This window comes from Pocillopora verrucosa, chromosome 1 (genome assembly GCF_036669915.1).
Source record: "Pocillopora verrucosa isolate sample1 chromosome 1, ASM3666991v2, whole genome shotgun sequence".
Lineage (NCBI taxonomy): Eukaryota > Metazoa > Cnidaria > Anthozoa > Scleractinia > Pocilloporidae > Pocillopora > Pocillopora verrucosa.
The window spans coordinates 5426963-5449747 of NC_089312.1; the positions used below are offsets into that span (position 1 = coordinate 5426963).

At 39.6% G+C, this 22785-nt stretch overlaps 3 protein-coding genes across 3 annotated transcripts; all 3 read right to left on the minus strand.

The window, feature by feature from the left end:
• Window positions 1-17311: 17311 nt before the first annotated feature.
• LOC131788487 (uncharacterized) lies at window positions 17312-18088 on the minus strand. The gene has a single exon (XM_059105581.2). It carries the CDS (start codon window positions 18086-18088, stop codon window positions 17312-17314), a length of 777 nt encoding a protein of 258 aa, XP_058961564.2.
• An 83-nt stretch (window positions 18089-18171) lies between these two features.
• LOC136279522 (uncharacterized) lies at window positions 18172-19222 on the minus strand. The gene is made up of 2 exons (XM_066163473.1): window positions 18326-19222; window positions 18172-18192 (listed from the first exon to the last, which is right to left on the minus strand). The coding sequence occupies exons 1-2, from the start codon at window positions 19220-19222 to the stop codon at window positions 18172-18174; spliced, it is 918 nt and encodes a 305-aa protein (XP_066019570.1).
• Window positions 19223-19276: 54 nt separating this feature from the next.
• On the minus strand, window positions 19277-22711 carry LOC131770692 (uncharacterized). Its single transcript, XM_066163519.1, has 2 exons — window positions 20600-22711; window positions 19277-20482 (listed from the first exon to the last, which is right to left on the minus strand). The coding sequence occupies exons 1-2, from the start codon at window positions 22709-22711 to the stop codon at window positions 19277-19279; spliced, it is 3318 nt and encodes a 1105-aa protein (XP_066019616.1).
• Between the last annotated feature and the right edge of the window lie 74 nt (window positions 22712-22785).

Below are 22785 nucleotides of genomic sequence, written 5' to 3' on the forward strand. Positions count from 1 at the left end.
GATTGAAAAGCTATTACTGCTAAATTACATTTGTGCATTGAAACTTTGATACATTAAATGAGGAACTGTAACAAAAGTGAAAAAAGAAAAAGAACTTAAGGAGTATTGTTTGAAGTGTTTTGGTGAGAGTTTCACTGTTGGCAGGTGTACCACTAAGTTTTTTATTTATTTACTTTTTTATTATTTAAATTTTGTTTTTATTTTATTTTGTATTTTTTAAAGAGAGTTGAGATATTTTAACCGCATTTGTCAGGAGCTAGTTATTGACGGTATTTTCAATTAGGTCCCTTTGGTGAACTGCATTCACAAAGTCGTGGAGGACAATGGGCTTGTTGTTAAGTTTACAACTATAGATATAATAACGCATGAATAGTGTGACGTAGTCGAATTTCTTGGTGGTACTATTCTCGTTTAAGTTGGAGGTAATTCCGAATAAAAGTTCCTCCGTAGTTGGGGAGAACTGTGAATTGTACGTTGTGTTAAACCACCGAATGACTTTCTGTATGAATGATTTCGTAAAGAGACAGTGAATAAAGGTGTGATCGATTGAGTCTTTTTCCCCACAAAAGCAGCATTCTTCGTCAGTTTTAATACCATATTTGAATAGTTCTCTCTTTGTCACCACGATTCTGTGAATAAACTTAAATTGAAATTCTTTTAGTTTTGTTTCTTTGCACAGCTTTCGTATTGACTTAAATCATCTTTCCATTCAAGATGCTCTGTTTCAATAGCTTTGGTGAAGTGTACTCTCATTTTCTCTTGGTTTTACAAGCAGTTGCACTAATAGTGGAAGTACGCCTTCAACGAGTTGTCCCATCGTTTAACTCAACTCAGCTCTTGCAAGCTCCAAAAGGACATTATGTGGAACTGAATTTCACCTTGAAGACTTCATATCCAACACCATGCATTGATGACATGTACCTTGAGGTTCGTGATGGAAACAACGAGTCTTCCAATCTTCTTGGCGTATTTTGTGGGAGGAATATTTCTAGTACTGTGCGATCCAGCGGACAGATCTTGTGGTTGAGAAAATCAGATAAATTCAATCGCCAGTGGTTGCATAACAATTTCAGCGGTTCATACAGTAACAAAACAGCTAATACAACAGGCAAGTATTGACTAACTGAATTTTTAATAAGCCACTGAAAGACAGTGCATATTTTGAGAGTTTTACACTTCTGATGAAAGGAAAATGGCCATAGGTAATGCTTCTTGTACTCAACTGCTTTTGTAATTGCTATGAATTCTTTTTTTTTTTTTTTTCCAGTCAAACCCAACCTTAATAAAGTGGTCGAGACTCAGTTCGTTCTTTTCAATCATTCCTCATCTCTTTGGTGTCCAGCACAAGGTGCACCGGCACCAGTCATTGTTTGGAGAAAGAACGGCATTCTGGTACAGAACAGTACAAGTGTACTATATCAGCTGAACATTACTGGAGAAAACAATGACAATTACAGCTGTGAGGTGAAAACGCAGGATGGTTTTGACAAGAAACAAATCCATCTTGTCATCGAGAGTGAGTTTTAGTTACAAAAATGTGACTCTTAACCAATCAGACTAAGAGGGAAATATATCGGAAATTGCAGAGTTTCTATACATTGCTGGTAAAGTTAACAAATCCTAACGCTTTTTAACCTGGCTCCGCACCTAAGAGGCTGACCCTATAGTTTTGTTGATCCAGCACTAAATTCTCTTTCCTTACACTGGATTGTTATTGATGTTACAGGGTAATTCAGTATTATCAACTGAGTTGACAGCGTAAACTGGCCCCCGTAAAGAGTTTGAAAGCTGACGTCTCAACCGTTAGCCCTTCGTTAGAGCGAAAGACACAGTGCCACAGTTTCTTTTGAAACTAACCCCCTTTAGTATTGAGTGTTCATGAGACACCTTGAGGCTTTTTCAGAGGACTCAAATGCACTCTTGTAGCAATTCCGACAAAAAGACTTACAGGTATTCACTAACTTACATCAACAATACGGTATTAACAGCATATCTTCTTTTTCTAGGGTGTCCAGATCCCTGCCGGTGTACCACGGCAGATGGAATTATGCGCGCAGTTACCCGCATTGAATGTAAAGGAAAACATTTACAGTTTGTTCCACGTCGCTTGCCCTGTTCTACAGAGAAATTGTAAGCATATCAGCTCTTCTTTTGGAAGGGTGGGTTGGGGGAAGGGGGAAGGGGGGGGGAGGAATACACAAAAACAAGAAAAGGCTTGAAACGTTCGACTTTAATCAAGGATACTGATCCCCTATTCAGGGATTTGGAAGACAACCAGATAGAGGAGCTCCCACCTGGAGTCTTCGAAAACAAAACCGAGTTGGCCGTCTTGTAAGTAAACAATATATATGCTTACGTTGATATTAACGCGCAATTATTTACGTCTTGCTAAATTTCTGACGCTTAGTGAGATAAAATGAGGCAGGGAGAATTCGAAAGGTGACCTTCCTTCCAAATTTTCTCTCTATAGTTGTATAGCTTCGCCCACCCCTCCCGCCTCTTCACTCTCTTTACCAATACAGCAGTGATACTCTCCTGTGTGATTGCTAAATAAAGTTTCAACTCTTCCAGATGGCTACATTCCAACAAGATCAAGAAGTTGCGAAATGATTCATTTTCTCAGCTAGTCAAGCTGCAATGGCTGTAAGTGCAAAGTGGCCATCATATCGGCTAGTACACAGCCTTCTCAAATATGAAAAAAAAGCTATAATGACAAAATATAGATGAACTTTTACTCTCTCTAGCATTCATGATTACAAATGAAAGAAAGATCTTACTGAATTCAGTCCATTTCTTAAGTACTTAATTTACCAAATGCCGGTTTCAAATTTTTTATAAAAATCCCATCTTATTGTTATCAATCCCACTGCTTTCAAAAACATGGTTGGAGGGATGCATTTTATTTTATATTTATTTGACGTATTCATCCCAAATCATCAGCTGGTCTAATGTCATAATATCAATCCAAGAGAACACAATCTGATAAACTTTTTACATTCTCTTAACCAATGCCAATACATTTAAAATTTTGCAGAAGGAAAAATTGACCTTTATCTTCAAATCAGGGTTCATTTTTTACCAGAAATCCGATCTCGGTCATAACTTATCACTTAAAGTTTCAAAACAAATCAGAGGAACACCTTTCATGGGGTTTTCCCTGACGCAAGCAATATAAAAGATAATCAAATTAGACTTTTTGCATAGAGAAACTCAGCCATTCGGAAGGATGATCTTTTAAGACTTCTCAAAAGAATCATAGTTCTCCAAACTCCAGCTCCATGCAGCTTCAGTTGCATGGAAGGACTTCAAAATACTTTTTTAAATGATATTTAGGCGTACTACTGTCCTTCCGCATCAGGAGGTAACTCTTTTCCTTAGTTCCTGGATTCGCTCTTTTCCCATGCAAAATAAATAAACCTCAGCCACCTTGCCCCAATCCATATTTACTCTCTCAGGACACTCCATAACCAATGACGACGCGACTAATTAAGAGAGGTTGTCAGTAATTTTCAAGAATCCGGCGACAGAAGCAAAAATTCAACTTTTTTTTTATTTGCTCCAAAAGACCCTTTTGGTGAACTGTTTTCAAAAATAATATTCAAAACTTCCAGAGAGTTTTTATTTTGGCAAAAAATACGAACGTTCGAAATCGGCCAAAACGTACTTAATTTGCATAATTTCTATCGGGCTTTCAGCGCATTTTCACAACGCTCGTACAAGACAAAGAAAAATTATCTTGGATTCATTTTTTTTCATAAGTTGTTTTTCATCCCTTGGAATAGCTTTCCCACTATATTTCATCTCTAACTAAACTTTCTTTCGTTTGTAACCACCCGCGTAAAGTACACTATGTTTTGTATTCCGTTTGTACGCTGAATTTTACCATATTTCAGACGACCATAACACCGGGGGTATACGAAGGTACATAAAACAAAAAGGGCTCTTTTAAACGAGCAATTCTTTGTGTTTATCATGTAAAAATATTATTTTTGGTCCGTGGAAAGCGAGCGCGCCAGATCAAAATATACAGCGTACATTTTCACGGAGCTCGGTCATTTTCTGTGCTGTACTTTTTTTGCAAATCACACGCTATTGGGACAAAACTCGACGTGTTTGGTCTCTACTTCTGTTTTGATTCATTTCAATATATCAGTTTAACTTTAAAATTACCCTGCCTTTATTGTTAAGTGAACAAACCACCGTTTTAGGTAAAGTTTTTGAGTTTATTTTTCTCGAGTGCTAAATAAACAAATCGCTGTTTACAAAGCTACCAGCTCTGTCGACGTGTTTTTAGCTGAAATTGGCCCGTCGCTTATATTGTTCTTTAATTTATAATCTATCCCACTGGCATAACTTTAGAGCAAATTACATGTAACTATAAATGTTGTTGTAAATACGTGAGTGTGAGCCAAATAAAATCCTCGCACAAATAAAATATTCGAAATAGGTAGTTGTCACAAGAAAATACTCGCTTGTGCATGAACCTCGTATATACATTCGGTGTTTTGCTTGGTTGCTTTTATAGATTTCCAGCACTGTCACTGTAATTGAGGGCCTGTTTACATGGAGGTGGGGGACCCCAGGTAGGTGAGGTAACCCACCCAGCCGTGGTCGAAAAACAAAATGTGTTTAGATACAATCTTACAACCCCGGGGTGCTGGGGTGAGGTTTATTGAGGTTGTTGTTTCGCTTGCTATTAGGAAGTTTGAGCATAGGCGTTCCAAGCTTGCGTCTCGATAAAGATTAAATATTAATTCTTGGACTCATATGTATTTATCCATGAAAGCGTCACGCGTTGTGTTACGCGGTGTTAGGTTACGCGAGGAACCATTGACTTAATACGTTATAAGGAATAGTTTGAAATATGGTCGATTTCCCACGCTTAATATTCCGAAATGTGAACGTTTACTCTCCTTGTGTGTCCGTTGCGGTTTCTCGTGATTTCTGCCATGTTATGCCAGTGGGATAGATTATAAATTAAAGAACAATATAAGCGACGGGCCAATTTCAGCTAAAAACACGTCGACAGAGCTGGTAGCTTTGTAAACAGCGATTTGTTTATTTAGCACTCGAGAAAAATAAACTCGAAAACTTTACCTAAAACGGTGGTTTGTTCACTTAACAATAAAGGTAGGGTAATTTTTAAGTTAAACTGATATATTGAAATGAATCAAAACAGAAGTAGAGACCAAACACGTCGAGTTTTGTCCCAATAGCGTGTGATTTGCAAAAAAAGTACAGCACAGAAAATGACCGAGCTCCGTGAAAATGCACGCTGTATATTTTGATCTGGCGCGCTCGCTTTCCACGGACCAAAAATAATATTTTTACATGATAAACACAAAGAATTGCTAGTTTAAAAGAGCCCTTTTATTTTATATACATTCGTATACCCTCGATGTTATGGTCGTCTGAAATATGGTAAAATTCAGCGTACAAACGGAATACAAAACATAGTGTACTTTACGCGGGTGGTTACAGACGAAAGAAAGTTTAGTTGGAGATGAAATGTGGTGGGAAAGCTATTCCAAGGGATGAAAAACAACTTAGGAAAAAAATGAATCCAAGATAGTTTTTCGTTGTCTTGTACGAGCGTTGTGAAAATGCACTGAAAGCCCGATAGAAATTATGCAAATTAGGTACGTTTTGGCCGATTTCGAACGTTCGTATTTTTTGCCAAAATAAAAACTCTCTGGAATTTTTGAATATTATTTCTGAAAACAGTTCACCAAAAGGGTCTTTTGGAGCAAATAAAAAAAAAGTTGAATTTTTGCTTCTGTCGCCGGATTCTTGAAAATTACTGACAACCTCTCTTAATGACCTATATCAATACATATTGGGATTCAAATCCAATATCTCAGCTCGCGTACTTACTAAATCTTGGTTTCAAATTTTAAATTTTATGCGTAGCAGAAGGGCCAGTTTAGAATTCATGATGGTAGGATCCAACTCTTACATCCCAGCTAGTATATTTACCAGTTCCCAGTTCCTAATTCTAATAAAAGTTGCATACCGAAATATGGAAAAGACATTTGAATTTTAGTATAGAAAAATAAACAAATTTCAACTGCATATATCTTTTGCTTTCTCATCAAAAAGAGACACTTTTTGATGAGAAGACTAAAGGTGTATGTATAAGCAATAAGTTTGCACTATTTAACTTGGATAACGAAAGTATATTATGGACTCTTAAATCTTAGCAGTTTTTAATATGCTTAGTTTTAAAAGCCCAGAATAGAATCAGGAACCTGGTTTTTACTAGCGCAGAAAAGAACTTATATGCAGTGTATATCCTTTTTGTAGTGATTTGAAGTACAACCAAATAGAAGAGCTACCACCTGGAATCTTCACTTACAACACCGAGTTAACAGCATTGTGAGTAACACATTTATACCATCATATTTGAATACTTGATACAACCGGTTAAAGAGACGCATTTTACCGACTAATGAGGAGTTCAAACCTCAGCCATTCAAAAGGAAATTTTAATTTAACAGTCATAGACAAAAAGATAAACTACCACTACCCCCACGGACTATGAAATATCAGCGTGCCACACAGACCTATGAAGCCGTCACAAAAATTCCTGACTTGAACCTTTAAGGTGACTACAAATCTATCTGCAGACAAAACTGTAATAAAATACTGGTATATGGCCAGTGTCTTCGTCTAGGAGGACGAGTTGGAACTAGTGGGACTGGTACGCCTGAACACAATTAGTGGCAAGAATCAAAGTAGTAATGGTGCTGTAAAGGATCACATTTATGCTAAACATAGAATGGCTCTCGAAATGGATCGGGTGTCCCAAACATTTTACGGAAAATTATTGTACATTTTTAAATTTCCCCTGGCCAGATAGAAAATGCACAACAAAAATACGAGAGGTGAGGTTTTTAACCAAATTCAGGATATATCCTTGATCAGTAGACTCGATACGACCTGTAGAAGAGCTATCACCTGAAGTCTCCCATAACACAGGGATTATCAGTTATTTTTCATAAGAATATGAAAATTCTCCGTTATTCGTCCACTATGTTCAAGGACAAGTATCCAGGCATATTGTTAAGTCAAACAGTTATATTCTGTTCGTTGTACTTTAAATGTTTTTTAAGTGTGTATGACAAAACATTTGCTACCATTTTATTGTCGAAAACGAAGGTTCATCTGAAAAACTTTTCGATGTGAATTTGTAATGAAATAAGTTTATTTTAACTTGCGGATTAAAATCAAATAATGATCCTAGCGGGTGAGTTGCAATTTTACCAATTAAGAAAAGTTGACTGAAAAAGATTCAGCCTTGGATGGGATTCGAATCCATGCCTCCCAGATACTCACTGGGAGCTACTACTAACTGAGCTAGAAAGCCACACGTTGGGAGTGAGGAAAATTTGCGAGGATTAAATTTTTCGTGGAGGAAACTTACGCTATTTGCAGTGAGATAACTCAAATAGAGCCATGTCATACGCAGGTGAGCTGAAATTTTAGCAATTACCGAATAGGCCGGAAAAAATATAGGAAAAAAAACCTCGTTATTTGACCTTCTAGGATTTGCCTTGCTCAAAATATGGGAGGAGTAGAGAAGTCTGGAAACAAGTTTGTTTGTTTTTTTTTTCCTATGTCGAAAGATATTTTATCGACATTTTGAGTGTGCTATAAACTGTTTGAGGTCACTAATTTGCTAAATTTTTGTTAAGTAAGGGACTTCACAATGGTTTATAAATATTTTTTAGACTCATTCCCAGTTTAATTTACCAAACCAAAGAGTCAGACTTTGAGTTGAACTTCTTTTTAACGTAAAAAAAAGAAAATAATAACAATGATAAAAAAATACCTATGGGCCTACGTGGAACTGAAGAAATAATTATTTCTACATGACAAGAGTTAAAACTCACTTCTCACAAAATTTATCTGCAAATTTCTTTAAGCTAGAAAGTTGTTATTTAGAACGGAAAAAAAAGAGGTCAGGAAAAATTTGAAAATGACAGTGTTGAGGACTCTTTTTACTTAACTGTTTTTAAGCAAAAATTCACTGCATAATAGTTAATTAGAGCTATAAATCGCACAGTTTTGTGCGTCTCCGGATTTCCTGTTTCATTGGTATACACCACTAGCAGCTACTTAGCATTTTTTTTAAAGTCAGGTATTCGAGATTAAGTGCGCCACACCATTATCCTCTAAATGTACATGTACCAAGCGTCCAAATATCTCCCAAAGTTTGGAAAAAACATTCACTCAGACAATTTCAGCACAGAAAGAGATTAGCCATATAAGGAGGGAAACAGACTCCTCTCGCTTCTCCTGGGGTAAAACAACAAATCTGAACTTTCATAACAGGAGTGAAAACAGCAATCATGGTGAACATCACCCACACTACTTAATTTAGAATCTCGACACCAATTATTTATTATAGAAAAATAAACAAAGAGCAAAAATGAAATTAAAAAGAAAAAGAAAAACATAAAAAAAAAAAAAAGATTTATGGTAGCCTAAACGGTGAGTATTTTAAAATCCCCTAGGTTTTTACCATTTCTAACTCGAAGTCAAACAAATGTTGTAGTCACCCGTCGGGTACACTATAAGGATTATTTTATGATACCTAAAATTCTACAAGGTCTCTACTTAATTGTAAGTCTCGGTAGTTAAGGTAACCGAAAGGGTGAGCATTTTAAAAAATCACTTATCTTTTTATAACCTTTTCTAACTCGCACTCAAATAAGCGTTTTAGTTGTCCGTCGGATACACCATAAAAATTATTTCATGCTCAACCTCGATGATATTTGCTAAATTTTTATTGTATGGAATTTGGGAGACAACCAACCAGAAAAGTTACCACCTGGAGTCTACTATAGCAATACTGAATTGACCGTTTTATATAAAAATCAAAGCATAAGTTTATGTTTGATACTTAAAGAATGTATTCGTCTCTATTTGTGTTCAAACACCACTTGCACACAATTTTGTCAATTACCGAATGTGAGTGAAATTATACTCACACCGGTTGTCGTCAGTCTTGAGGCTGATTAATTGCCGGAATAAGGTTAAGGCAGCCGTATTTTTGCTTAAGATGTAATTATTTATTAAATCAATAATGGACCAGTTACTCAAAAAAAACTTATTTTCCAGGGTGCTTTGGAGCAACAAGATTAAGAAGTTGCGTGGTGATTTATTTACTCCATTAGTGAAGCTATGGTACCTGTAAGTCAGGAAGCTCACTTTTATATCGATATACTTTAACTTGAAAGGATATTAACTTTTGCTTAAGATTTTTCCACTCAAGTGACAAAAGGAATGACTTGCACTTCGCGCCCAACTCGCGCTTGCTTCCGTTCGCCTGAAAACACACAAAATCCCGCCGGTTCTGCGGGCTAAATGCTCACCTAAATATCGCTTTATTCTTGTTATCGGGATTTGGATTGCATCCAGAACCTAGAGCCTGATGATTTCCGAGAGTAAAGATCAGAGTTCAGATTGCGACGATCGATACACCAAAGAATGTAAGCCAGCACCTTGAGTATGATTTGATTTCAAAAGTTGTTAAAATTAACTAACTATTGTCTACACTTTTCTGGTTATTCCATATTCGAATAGGGCGCGACCGCAAATTTACGCGTTTAGCGTGCTTTACGAGCTCCATGACAAAATAATTAGTTTAAAATGCATGAAGTTAAAAGGCATGCAGTTACGAGGCTGCACCAGCACAACACGCAAACTGCAAGTGCGAATGTGAAATACGTGTAAATTTCACGAGATCAGTCAACTACAACTCATTAAATATGTTTACTGAGACTATTGGATTTACATTTATTCGTAAATATTTAACGAGCATCAGCTAGTTACTGGACTTTGTTGGGTTTCTTATTAATCAAAACTACGATAACCAAGACTTGGAAGATCTACTTGCACTGCGTCTGCTTTGCTACAAATGGTTTCTTCCGATTGCCACGGGTTCACTTGAAGTTTTGAATCGAATGATTATGGAATGGATATTTCAATTAAAAACAAACCAAAATTGTGGAGTACTCCCCCGATAAAATCATTAGAAAGAAAACATATGTTGTGAGACGCCGGGCTTCCCGTTTCATCGGTATGCACCACTTACAGCTAATTGGCACATTTTAAATGTCCAGTACTCGAGACTAAGGGCCTCTTCATATGAGCCCGGTTGACCGGGCTGGCCCGCTTACCGGGACGAGTTTCACCTTGGGTTCATATGAGAAAATTCAGCCCGGTTTCCGAGATGAGAAAAGGCCGAAGATCCTGGGGACGAGGATTAAAATGACACATAATAGGGCCCTGAGCAATGAGCTCCTTAGACTCAAAAAAAGCTTTTTTATGTGAGTCAGTCCACTGGACGGGGACGTCTTTGTTGGTTAATTCTCTTAAAGCCTTGACCACATCAAATTTAGACAAAACCTTGCAAGGGAATTCAGCATTCGGCATACTTAGAATTACTTCTACCATGGTTGGGACTGGGCTGACCCCGTCAGGACTGAGCTGGAATCCCGTAAAAATCACTTATGGGGTTTTAAACCTCTACTTGGCTGGGTACAGCTTGAGTAACACTTGTTACATTCGCAGCAGAAAATTGTCAAGATTCTCATCATGATCTTTCTCGGCCTCCTCTTGTGCTATTCCACATCCATGTTTAAGAACACGATCAGCAATGTTTAGTTACAGATACTTTTCATTCCTGCCAGGGCTTCCTGATGCCTTGTTAGATATTTCTCGTTTCCGCTGGAGACTCGCTAGGGCAGACGTAGCCACCAGTACCTGTCAAAAGGAGTATGAGAGATTGTGGCTAAGCTTGATTAGTGATTTGAAGTATTTTGGTGAAACCAGATATCGCATCAGCTACCTCAAAATAATTTGCATCATTCAGTTGTGGCAAAATGTCCTCAAAACGGGCAATTTACCTTTTCGGCTTTCGATTTCACGTGTAACATCACGTGACTTCTGTTGTAAACAAACCGCGAAAGTTCGGACATTGGGTCAACTACCCACGACCCGTGTAAGGAATTCGGCATTTTGTTGTAGATAATTTCCACTGGCGTTAAGCTTCTCTATACTTAAAATTGATTTCTTTGATGTGCAATAGGTTTGATTATTTATCAAGGAAGTTGTTATTTCTTTACCGCCAAAGTAGATGTGAAGAATGTAGTAAGAATCGTAAACAAAATTGGAACAGATTTCAACGCTATCAATGTGACAGAACTTTAAAAATATTTCGAGGAAACGGGGGATCTCAGCAAGCAGATGTTTGAAAACTTCGATCGTGGAAAACGCCTCCGCAGTTGTTGGTTCTGCCAATGGATTCAAATTTCGAAAAAGACGACACCACCTTCTCAAACCATTCAATAAATTAGGAGATGCAAACTCCCAAATCATCTTTCCTGAAAACTGTCAACAATTCGAACGTATCGCTTCCGTTTAGATTGTGCGACATTTTTAATCATTTGAGTACCAGTCAACCGATCCGGCAGGGACTCGCCGCTTACATATCATTTTAAGATAAATGCTTATCCATTGATGGTTATGTGGAATCTTTGTTAACAACTCGGTTCAAACAAGAGGGTGTTCATGTACATGTAGCTAAAGTGCAGCCTTTAAAGAGAGTGTAAACGGAGGGGGTAAAAGAAATACTAAGATCTCTCTTTTATCCTCTCCTTCGTGTGCACGAACGACGTACCTCGATGACACGACCCTTTCCACCTCTGGCTTCTCAGCTTTTGTCTATCTACTCCAGGAAAATGGAAAAACTTGAACGAACCGCCGTTTGCGTTTATTATACAGGACTGTGATATTGGTAATCGTTTTTGCAAGCATCATAAGCGCCTCTCTTTGTCTTAACCACTCTTTTAGTATACTAGGGAAATGAAATCGTACTCGTTCATTACGTATGAATCGGTTTTAATTTTTTAATTAGTTTTAATTTAGGGAATCAAGGCTCTCTCGCGTTTCAAAGAGATTCGAGAGCACTAATTTCACATCACACATACCTCTTACTAATCGAGTTCGAGGGCCGTACTGTAAGATACGGGCCGAGCTTTTTCCGCTCGGATTTATAGCACAAGCGCGAAGTGCGCGGGAAAACGAGGTTCTATAACTTACTGTACGGACCGAGAAAAACAAGTTTGGGATGAAATTATAATATCTCTTGATTCAAATAGGAGGGGAAAAGATTTAAATAAAAGCGGAAGGGCCATCGATGATTAACGCGCGTCAAATCCTAAGCACGAGAACATTTTATTGGCTTCCAATTAAAACTGGACTTTGAGGCGTCAAAAATTCAAAATATTCGTTTAATACCCATAGTTTAGAATAATGCAAAATTACACGAAAGCAAGAGTTTAAATATGCCAAGGTTTTTTATAAGGAAGTGAGATAAAACGTCCTGTAACACTTTTGTTGAGAGTTTTTTGCTTGTCCTACTCAAAACCCGAAGAATCCGACTCGAAAGTTTGGGATATCTGCTTCTGAGTTTTGCTCTTTTTCCTCGTTGGCGTACTTTTCCTTAAGTCTGTTCGAATTTTTTTGAAGAGATATTTTGGCGATCAAAAAAAACTTCTGAATTAGCGGGCCGTAAGGTGAAATACGGCGCGCTAAGTGGACAAATCTTGACGCACGTTCTACCCGAGAGTTGTAACGAGGGGTTTCATTGGATAATCTAAGAGCTTAACGCATGCTGCACGCACAACTACTTTGATTATTCTACGCCAAAGCACTTCCTGCTACATTCTTCGCATCTACTTTAGCGATTCATAATTTGATGTTTAACGGATTGTCTCGGAAAAGACCTTAAAACCTCGTTATTCACAATGAACTCTTGTTAAATCCGATGATAAGCCTTTGATTTCATGCTCCAGTTAGAGTTAGAAAATTTCCACTTTTATCAATGAAAGATGAGCACAAGCGTATTCAAACTCTTTTACAGCCATAATATGCGAAAAAGAGAGTGACGTGGGTTTTAGAGTGTGTGAGTTGAACAGCGGCGAGAATCAGTTTTCACCAGTTACTTCACTATAATTTCTTAACTATCGCTGGTGACCAATTCCGCATTTTTCGGGCATCTATTTTGTTTGCATATTCGAGCACATCTCTCTGATTGGTTACAATGAGTTGTTGCTAGGAAAAGGTATTAAAATAGCTATAAACTTCTTCACAACAATAACATCAAGAAATTGCATGGTTATTGACTACTCCTTTTGTCAGGCTGCAAGAGTTGTTAGTGAAAAAACATCCCAATTCGCAAATTTTCCAATTGAAAGTAGTTTCAAATTTTAATAGAAATCCCATTTGGATTATTATAAATCCCACAGTTTAAAAAAGGAAAATGGTGGGATGGATGCAAGTTACGTTATGTTGATCTAATTTACTGCGACCATATCATCACCCAATCCGAAGTAATAATATCGATCCCAAAATATTTTTAAAAAGTTTATCTTTATTATCAACTCAAAGCGTTATAATTATCCAGAAATCCGATTTCAATCGTTTCTTATGTCATTTAAATTCACCTTCCATGGAGCCTTTCCTTTAACACCAGAAATCATTAGGAAAAAATAATCAATTCGGACTTTTTTTCATACAATGAATGCTCAAAATGAACATTCCCACCTCGCTCCTCCCACTTTGAGAACACACTGTTGGGTCAGAAAGGGATATTTTGTTTATTACACTTGAATAATTTACAAACAGTATAATGTCAAAAGTAAGGTTCTCTTCTTTGCGCAAGTCTAAGCTGTGTATTTTTAAAAAGAATAACCTCTTTGGAGCTGCCGATGTAAAATTAAAGAAAGGCACGATCCTCGCAGGCGAGCTGCAATTTTACCAATTTCCAATTGGAATCTCACTTCTGACACCATGTTGAAAAAGAGGAAACACTACGAAAGCAGAAATGGACGCCACGTCTATTCAACACCCCCCATGCTGGGGCAATCTATAACAAATTGAAGACGTAACACATTATCTGTTCCGAAAAATTGAACCAAGAGCAGGGCACGAGCTGGAAAAACTCTGAGCTTCAACGAACAACCTATGTTCAAGGAAAACTATCCAAGCATTTTGTCAGGTTAAACGGGAATATTGTGCTCATTATAACTTAGACATTTTTTGAAGTGCGTCCAATAAATCATTTAAAAACAATTTATTGTCGATAATGAAGGTTCATTTTTCTTCACAATGAAATATCTTTTTTTGGATCTGCGGATTGAGAATGAAATAAAGTCATGGTCCTTGCAGGTGAGCTGCAATTCAGCCGATTGAAAAGAAGAAGCCTCAAAAAAATAAAGCCTTTGACGGGATTCGAACCCGTGCCTCCTAGGTATTTATTAGCTGCGACCATATCATCTACCAGTACAGATCGTATTATTCTCAAAATATTTTTAAAAAATGTTGTCTACAAGGGCAAGTTTACCTTTAGCTTCAAAAACAGTTTTGCAATTTACCAAAAATCCGATTTCAATCGTTCAAAATCTAATTTGAATTCACCTTTCATGGAGTTTTTCTCCTTACACAAGACCACATTTTTGGTAGCGGCTCATACAGGGGATCAGTTAAATTTTATCGCAACACAACCCAAACCCTCTGACTCCTCCCCTTTGCCCGCTCAGGCAATAAATGATGATAATGACTGGTAACTAAGGTCTCGAGGGATTTGGCTTTGTACTTTACACCTTTACACCTTAGCGAAGTGGAAAGAAATGACAAGGACACATCCAAACCAGTCGCTAGACACTTTAATTTTCCTTAGCATTCATAACAACATATGACAGCTTGCGGCCTTTCCTTACATCTTGGGAGTTCGGGAAGCCGCAAAACATTAGAACACAATTTATCTTCCAAATCGGTACTTTAATTCCCACGGTATCAACGAGCGCTTTTCATTCAACTAATTCATTCTTGTCTTCTTGTCACCATATTCCCACCAATAGCATAGCTCCACACACAACCCACACACAACCCACAATTCCTCCAATCGCTCTGACAAAGGGCTTACGCTCGAAACGTCACCTTTTTTATCCTTTACGGTGGCCAGTGGACGTTTTCAACTCAGTTATTAACACTAAATTACTTGCTACACTCTCCCACCGACGCACCACCACAGTTTCTTACTTAGAAACTTACCCCCTTTACTAAATCTTGGTTTCAAATTTTAATTGCCCTTAAGTCGATGGGGCGCAGAGGGGCCAGTTTACAGCTCATAATGGCAGGATCCAAATCCTATATCCCAACTTGTATATTTACCAAGGCCTGGTTTCATATTTTTAATAGAAATTCCATCCCCATTGTTATTAGTGGGGATGGGATTTCTATTAAAATTTAATCAATCCTTCTAGTTTCAAAAAAGGTTCAGAGAGAAGCTGTTGAAGTCCTAAATGTAATAACTTTCCTAAATGTAATAAAGTCCTAAATGTTATAACATTTGGTCCTAAATGTAATAAAGTCCTAAATGTAATAACATTTAGTCCTATATGTAATAAGCCTCCAATGCAATCGTTTAACTCCTTCAATACATTGTTATTATGGTGGACATCCACAATGAGATGTTAAAGTGACAGCTGTTGCACCAAAACACCGCTGACCAGTATACATGTCACATTACGGGCTCGCTGATGTAAATCAGCGTCTTTCTACTTGCTAGACATAAGAAATATCAGTAGTCGAAGTATGGTCCTTAAAGCGGTCTATTGATCGAGTTGAAGAAAATCATTTCCAGCCCAAAGTGGGCTAGTGCTTGGCTGGAAGCTTAAAAGAATGGAATCAATTGGTACGTAATCATTAAGACTTTTTTTGACAAGAAATTGAGTACAATTGATGATGAACTAGCATGCTATTGTTGATGTTATCGTTCGTGTTAAATCTTTAGTAGTGATGCACCATTTTAGAGCAGTTTGAATGATTTCGCTGTGCCACATGTTAATCCAAAAGAAAATTATTATTATCAGTAGTGTTACTGAAATTTTGCACATCAATGTTATTCAATGTCAATTGATTTTAATGAAGCATTTGGGTTCATTTTTAAGGCTGACTATCCTGATTTATTCAATTTTGAACCTGAGATATTGCATTTCTAGCCCTCTATGCCTTTACTCCACCTCAGTAATCAGTTCATGTACCATATGATTAAATGGAAACTGTTGAGCTTTCTTTATCATTCATCTATTTATCTATTCATTTTCTCCCCTCACGGCGGGGAGAAGAGATGACGACAAAAAATGAAATATAAACTCGAGATCAACTGTGAAATATATGTTTTCCCAATACTTCGGTTCGGGAACTGATGAACCTGTCATAAAGGGCAAAAGGGAAAAAAAATGAATGGTTGATTAGACCATCAACTGACCATCTTGTGTTAAATATTGTAGTTCAATGGTTCAATTTTACTCTTGCGTGGAAAAAAGGCAACATGTCGAGACCAAGGTTGTATGGTCAAGATTTCTGGGTATTAGCCTCGTTCTCTTTCTACTTTTTTATGGACCGAGACTTCGGTAAAAACGCAAAAAAAAGAACTCGGCCAACATCCAGCCATTTTGACCTCACGCTTGGTCAAAACGCATATGAATATATTTTATGCAGACCCATACAATTCTGGCAAGGGAAGAGAGTACAAAAAATGCACTTCCGAGCCCGGAATTTTTCTAACGCATAAGTCGGTGGACTTCCTTTTCCTTGTAATTCGGTTCATGAGGTGTTAACTTCAGCACTGATGACGGAAGTATATCGTCAAAATCTGTCACACTTAAGAGTCTGAGCCAATGATATAAAGAGAGCTATTGGTCAGCTTTCTCATTGCTTTTACGTCCGTCAATTTGCTGCCAAAAGCACATTAGTATCAGTATAAGGTTTTGGAGCCAATGCTTCTCAATCTACGTCTTTAGCAAATAAAAAGACGCTGATTAATATCAGTGGGCTCGCAATATGCCATGAATACTGGTCAGACGATTCTTTGGTGCAACGTTGTTTCCGATAATTCCGATGTTCGATAACTCGCGATTTCTTGTAAAATTCGGGATCGATGTTCGATTTCACACGTACCCAAACTTGATTTTTCAATGTGCTTTTTTATTATGTTACAAAATCATCTTATATTACATTTGATATTATTAACTCAACCGGAAGTCACGCAATGTTACGAAATAGTAACGCACTATCCTTTTCGTCTCTATAACATTTCCCCCTCCAGAATTACAATCATTGCCTTAATGTTGAAATTCTTACTATAACGAAACGAAAAATATAACAATTGAACACGAAATACTGAGTCAAAATTCAAACCGAAATATAAACTAGATTGTCATTGTCTCTATCAGTGTCACTCTTGCATTTCTAGCGGTGAAAGTTTGGTAATAGGTCTCTTCAAAATCTTATCTCCAACTTTAACATCTACTACTCGCACGAGACCGTCCGCTCCAGGGTAGGTGCGAAGAATTCTGCCTACTTTCCAGTCTCGTCGTCTTGCATCGGGGTCGATCACAATCACTACGTCGTCTTTATTCAGGTTCTTTTCCTTAGAGAACCACTTGTGTCGAGAACCAATGTATGGCAGATATTCTTTCAACCAACGTTGCCATACGCGACGAATGAGCTCTTGAATTCGCCTCCATCGTTGACGAGGGTTGAACTCGGTCGTGTCAACACTATCTGGAACTATGTCTCCGCCCATCTGACCAATGATAAAGTGGTTTGGCGTCAATACTGGTTCGTCGTTTGGGTCATCACTGATGGTCGTTAGTGGTCTCGAGTTAAGCAAACTCTCGACTCCTGTAAAACAGGTTTGCAGCTCTTCATCTGTGACGTCTGCGTCTTGTAAAATGGCTGAAATAGCTCGCTTTGCGGCTTTAATCAAGGCTTCGAATACACCACCGAAGTGCGGTGCTGCTGGTGAGTTCCAGTACCACTCCACGCCTTTGTTTGCTGTTGTGCGTCGGATTTGTTCTTGATCTAATTCTGCGACTAATTCTCGAATTTCTCTGTCTGCAGTGACGAAGTTTGATCCGTTGTCGCTAACCATTATCTTGGGCCATCCTCTTCTAGCAGTCATCCTGGTGAACGCGTTCATGAAACTACCTGTGTCTAGGGATGTGGCCATTTCCAGGTGGCAGCAGCGGGTTTGTAAATAAACGAAAAGGCACAGGTATCGTTTGGTTCGAGCTCTTTCACGTCCTTGCATGGTCAAGTAAGGGCCACCATAATCTGTTGCACAATTGGTAAACGGTCTGTTAGTCATCTGTAAGCGAAACTGCGGCAACGGGGCCATTTGTTGCTTGGCAGGGTGGAGTCGAAAACGCCTCTTACATTCAAAGCAGTTATGAATGCATGCCTTTACTTCTTGTCGACTGTGAATCACATGGTATCTTGATCGCAGGTGATTGAGTGTATAGTTGACACCCATCTCGTGACTTTCCATCTCGTGATGATACTTCACAATCAGCTGTGTCACGTGATGTTTCTTTGGCAGAATAATCGGGAACTTGGTGTCAGCCGCCAGGTCATCTGATCGCCGAAGTCTTGTATTTGATCGTAATAGGCCTCCAGCCAACATCGGTGTAAGGGGGAGCAGATGACTTCTTTTGCTCAATTCCTTTCTTGCCGTTAGTGCAATAATTTCTTCGTTGAAAACCTCTTTCTGTACTTCCTTGATGATGTCAAGTTCGGTGTCCGAGAGTTCCTTTGTCGTCAATTCTCCCTTGATGCGTTGCTCTTCAGGGACTCTACAGTTCTTGATAAATCGCATGACCCAACTCCTCACCCGAACCAGTGAGTATCCGATTTCTAACTGTCCCTGAGAAGAAGCTCGGTACCATTTGGAGAATCTTGCTGGGTTTAAACGCCAAGTTTCCTTTTCGAGAATAACGAAGGTTGAATGTTCCTGTTCTGAATTTTGATTGTCGTTCTCTTCCTCTTGTCTGGAAAGCTGGTTCTTTAGATCTGGTCTTCGTTCAGCTCTCACTTCTGTCAAGGCTTCCTCTTTTGGATTCGCTGCTTTTGGTTTAGGCCAGTCACTTTCTGGAAACGCCAAGAAGGTCGGACCTTTCCACCACATCTCGCTGTCTGCTAATTCTGAAACTGTTAGTCCCCTGGTTCCGAAGTCCGCTGGATTCTGTTTTGTGGGAACATAACGCCATTGGTTGGGGTCCGACTGTTCGTGGATTTCCCCTACGCGATGGGAAATGAATGGTTTGTAGTTACGACTCTGTCCGTGTATCCAATAGACAACGTTCATGCTATCAACCCAGAACGTTGCTGGTGACAAAGGGATCTCCAGAGCAGCACTAATCTATTTCGTCAACCGTAGTCCGATTACTGCCCCCATGAGCTCGAGTCGTGGGATGCTCATTGCCTTTAATGAAGAAAGCCGGGTCTTCGAACCAAGTAAACGTGTCGTGATAGATTTGTCTTCGTACTCGTGTCGAATGTAAACAGCTACGGCATATGCTGCTTCGGAAGCATCCGAGAACGTGTGAAGAGAGGCTTTGACTGCTGTAGAATGACGATCCTTTAAACACCTTGGAATGCGGATTCCTTGTAGACCGATGGATTCTTCGAACCAGGACTTCCATTGCTTCTGATGATGGCCTGGGAGGGGGACATCCCAACCGGTCGTTTCTACCCAGGCCTGCTGAATGAGGATCTTGGCTCTAACAACGTACGGCGCTAGGAAACCAAGCGGGTCAAAGATGGTTGCTGTCTTCTTTAGTACTTTTCGCTTGGTGAGCTCTGTTTCTGGGGTCAACGAATATTTAAAGGAGAATGTGTCTAGGTCTGCGGTCCACAGTACCCCCAAGGTCTTGGTTGTCGATAGCTTGTTTTCTTCTAAGTCGATGGTTTGTGCTCGGTCTTCGGCTGGTATGTCCTTTAAAACTTCTGCTTGATTGGACATCCATTTTCTCAGGTGAAACCCAGCCAAGTTTCCCAGTTCCGTCAGTTGTTTTCTTGTTTCTTTTGCGATTTCGATTGTTGCCACCGAAGGCATCAGGTCGTCCATGTAGCAGTGGTTCCTAACAGCGTCTGCGGCCAAAGGGTACTGTGTCTTGTGGATTTCAGCGTGGCGTTGCCATGTGAATTGAGCACAAAACGGGCAGTAGCAGCCTCCGAAAACGAATCTGGAGAACTCGTAAACCTGCGGTGGGCTCTGTATGTCAAGATTTCGCCACAGGAATCGATGGAAAGGCCTGTCTTCGGGTTTAAGAACCAGCTGATGGTACATCTGACTGACGTCACTAACCAACACTTCCAGCTCTTTTCTAAATCGTACCAGGATGTCGAATATGTTGCTCTGTAACTTTGGACCTGGCAACGCTTCTGTATTCGGGCTCTTCTCATTCAGCTGTGCCGACGCATCGAACACGATGCGAACCTTGGTTGTTTCTCGATCTGGGCGTACCACTGGAAAATGCGGTAAAAACCACTCGCTTTCTGGTCTTGGTTCCGATGTGGGTACAACTCTGATGTATTCTTTCTTCAGGTAGTCATCGATTACACCCTAGTAGGCGTTGGCCAGTTGCGTGTCCTTCTGAAGTTTCTTTTCAACAAGCTGTAATCTTCTCTCGGCCATCTGTCGATTGTTTGGCAGGTTAGGTCGATCTTGTTTCCACGGTACTGAAACTTCGTACCGATCACCGTTGTATGACAGCGACTGTTCAACCTTTTTCTGGGCTATCTTCTCCAGGGGTGTCAACTCGTTTTCTTCTTGACTCTGTGGGACGATGCCGAGTGTTTCGGGGTCCCAGAAACGCTTGAGTGTGACGTTCAAATCTTCATCCGATGCAGTAACGATGTCTGGGGTTAATTGCTGTGCACACGTACGGAACGTATGTAAGTAGCCAGTGTTGACACATGCTGTTCCTCTCGGTTGTGTCGATTTTCCGATTCTTCCGATAGCGGTCCAGCCCAAAGGACAAAGTCTAGCGGCTGGTTCGTCTTCCTGACCTCGAATTTCCTGCATGGGAAACATCAAGTGATAGTAATCCGATCCGAGCAAAACATCGATAACTCCTTTCTCTGCTAGGTGTGGGAAAGGAATGTCCTTTAAATGATTCCACTGTTGCTTCATTGTTACCCAGTCGGTAGGTTTCATTCCTCCACAAATCTTGTCACTGGTTTTCACCACGATCGTTGTATCGACTTTTCCATCAACGCTTTCTAGGCCAATTTCAAGAGTAGCAGCCATAAGTCGTACCTTCTGATCGTTTGCTACATTGATGGTGATTTCTTCTTTCTCTGTACTAATTCCTAACGTCTCGATCACATCTTCATTTACGTAGGTGGTGTCGCTGCCCTCGTCAAGAAAACAGTTCACTAATAATCGCCTCTTTCCGTGTTTGAGAATCGCAGGGACTGTACGAAGTGCAATAATCCTCTCTTCGTGTCTTTCGATGGTGTTTAGAGTCGTTGTTTGTGTATCCCCCTCCGTGCTGGGTACCTTTGTTTCTTGTCGGGGTTGTGATTCGTGCAACAGAGGGTGATGTGTTTTCTTGCATCCAGCGACATCGCAGGCTTTACTTTTTGGACACTGGTGTCCTAAATAATCGTAATCCAGACAACGAAAGCACACTCCAAATCGTTTCGCTGCCTCCCATTTCTTTTCAAAAGACCATCCAGTAAACACTTTGCATTTCTCGAGATGGTGCGTTTCTCCACAAGCTCTGCACAATTTTCCTTTTCTCTCGATTTCGTTACTGATCTTCTTGCCATCTTGTAGACTCGCGCCGTATGATTTGTTGTTTCTCCCGTCTCGCCGCGACCACTTGCTGTCTTCATATATCCGAGTAAAGCCATGTTTCACCTCCGACGCTTGAGTTTGCAAATCCGCTTCCACGGCCACCCATTCGTTTAGAGTTACCATTGTTTCGTTCTTTCCTTGTTCCTTGACCCAATGATAATACTCTTTAAGAAAATTCTCGGGCAGTTTTTCGACCACGATTCCATATAGGGTTCCGCCCCCTAAGTCCGCGTGAAGACTGTTATCTTTCAAAACAACGATGGTTCTTTCAAGGGCATCAGCAAATTTATCCATCGACTTTGGATCACCTTCGTTAACTGGCCTCATCTTTCTTAATTCTTCGATTTGCGCTTGAACTTTACGCCGATCCCCGCCGTATTTTCGCTGCAATCTTGACAATGCGGCGTCGTATGCAGTTTGCGAATAACCCAGGCCTTTAATCGTCTCGGCGGCTTCTCCACGTAAACAACCTTCTAACCTCAGCATCTTGAACTGTGGTGCAAGTGACGTTTTGTCGACGCAAGTGGAAAAGGCGGCGAACCACTGGTGAAATTCCATTTTGTTTCCCGAAAATATTGGTATCCTGATGCGTTCCAATTGTTTGTTTGGATCGCTCGCCCCTTGCTGTGCGTTTGTGTGTCCTTCGATTTCCGAGGATTCCTTCTGTTTAGACGAGAATATTTTTGCTTGAGCCGCTAAATAGGAACGTGCAGTGTTGGTATCGTTATCCACTCGGTCGACCAAAGCATCTGCTTCATCGCTCGTCTTCTCTGCGTCTGCAGTTTTCTTTAGCTTTTCATACTCTATCTCCAGATCCCGCATGATCGCCAGCGCTTCTTCTTTCTTCGCTTCGATGTGCTCTAAACTTGCGGAGATTTGAGCGCAATCCGGTTCTTTAACGGCCAAGCGTACCGCCAAGTCATTTAGTGTCTTTGTTATCGCCGATTTCAGTGTTCTTTTCGATTCCTTCAACGATTTAATGGCTTCCATCGTGGGCTTTGATGGCTGTGCGCCCCACCCCCAAATTCAAGAATGTCCGATTTTGTTCGATTAATATCCACTCC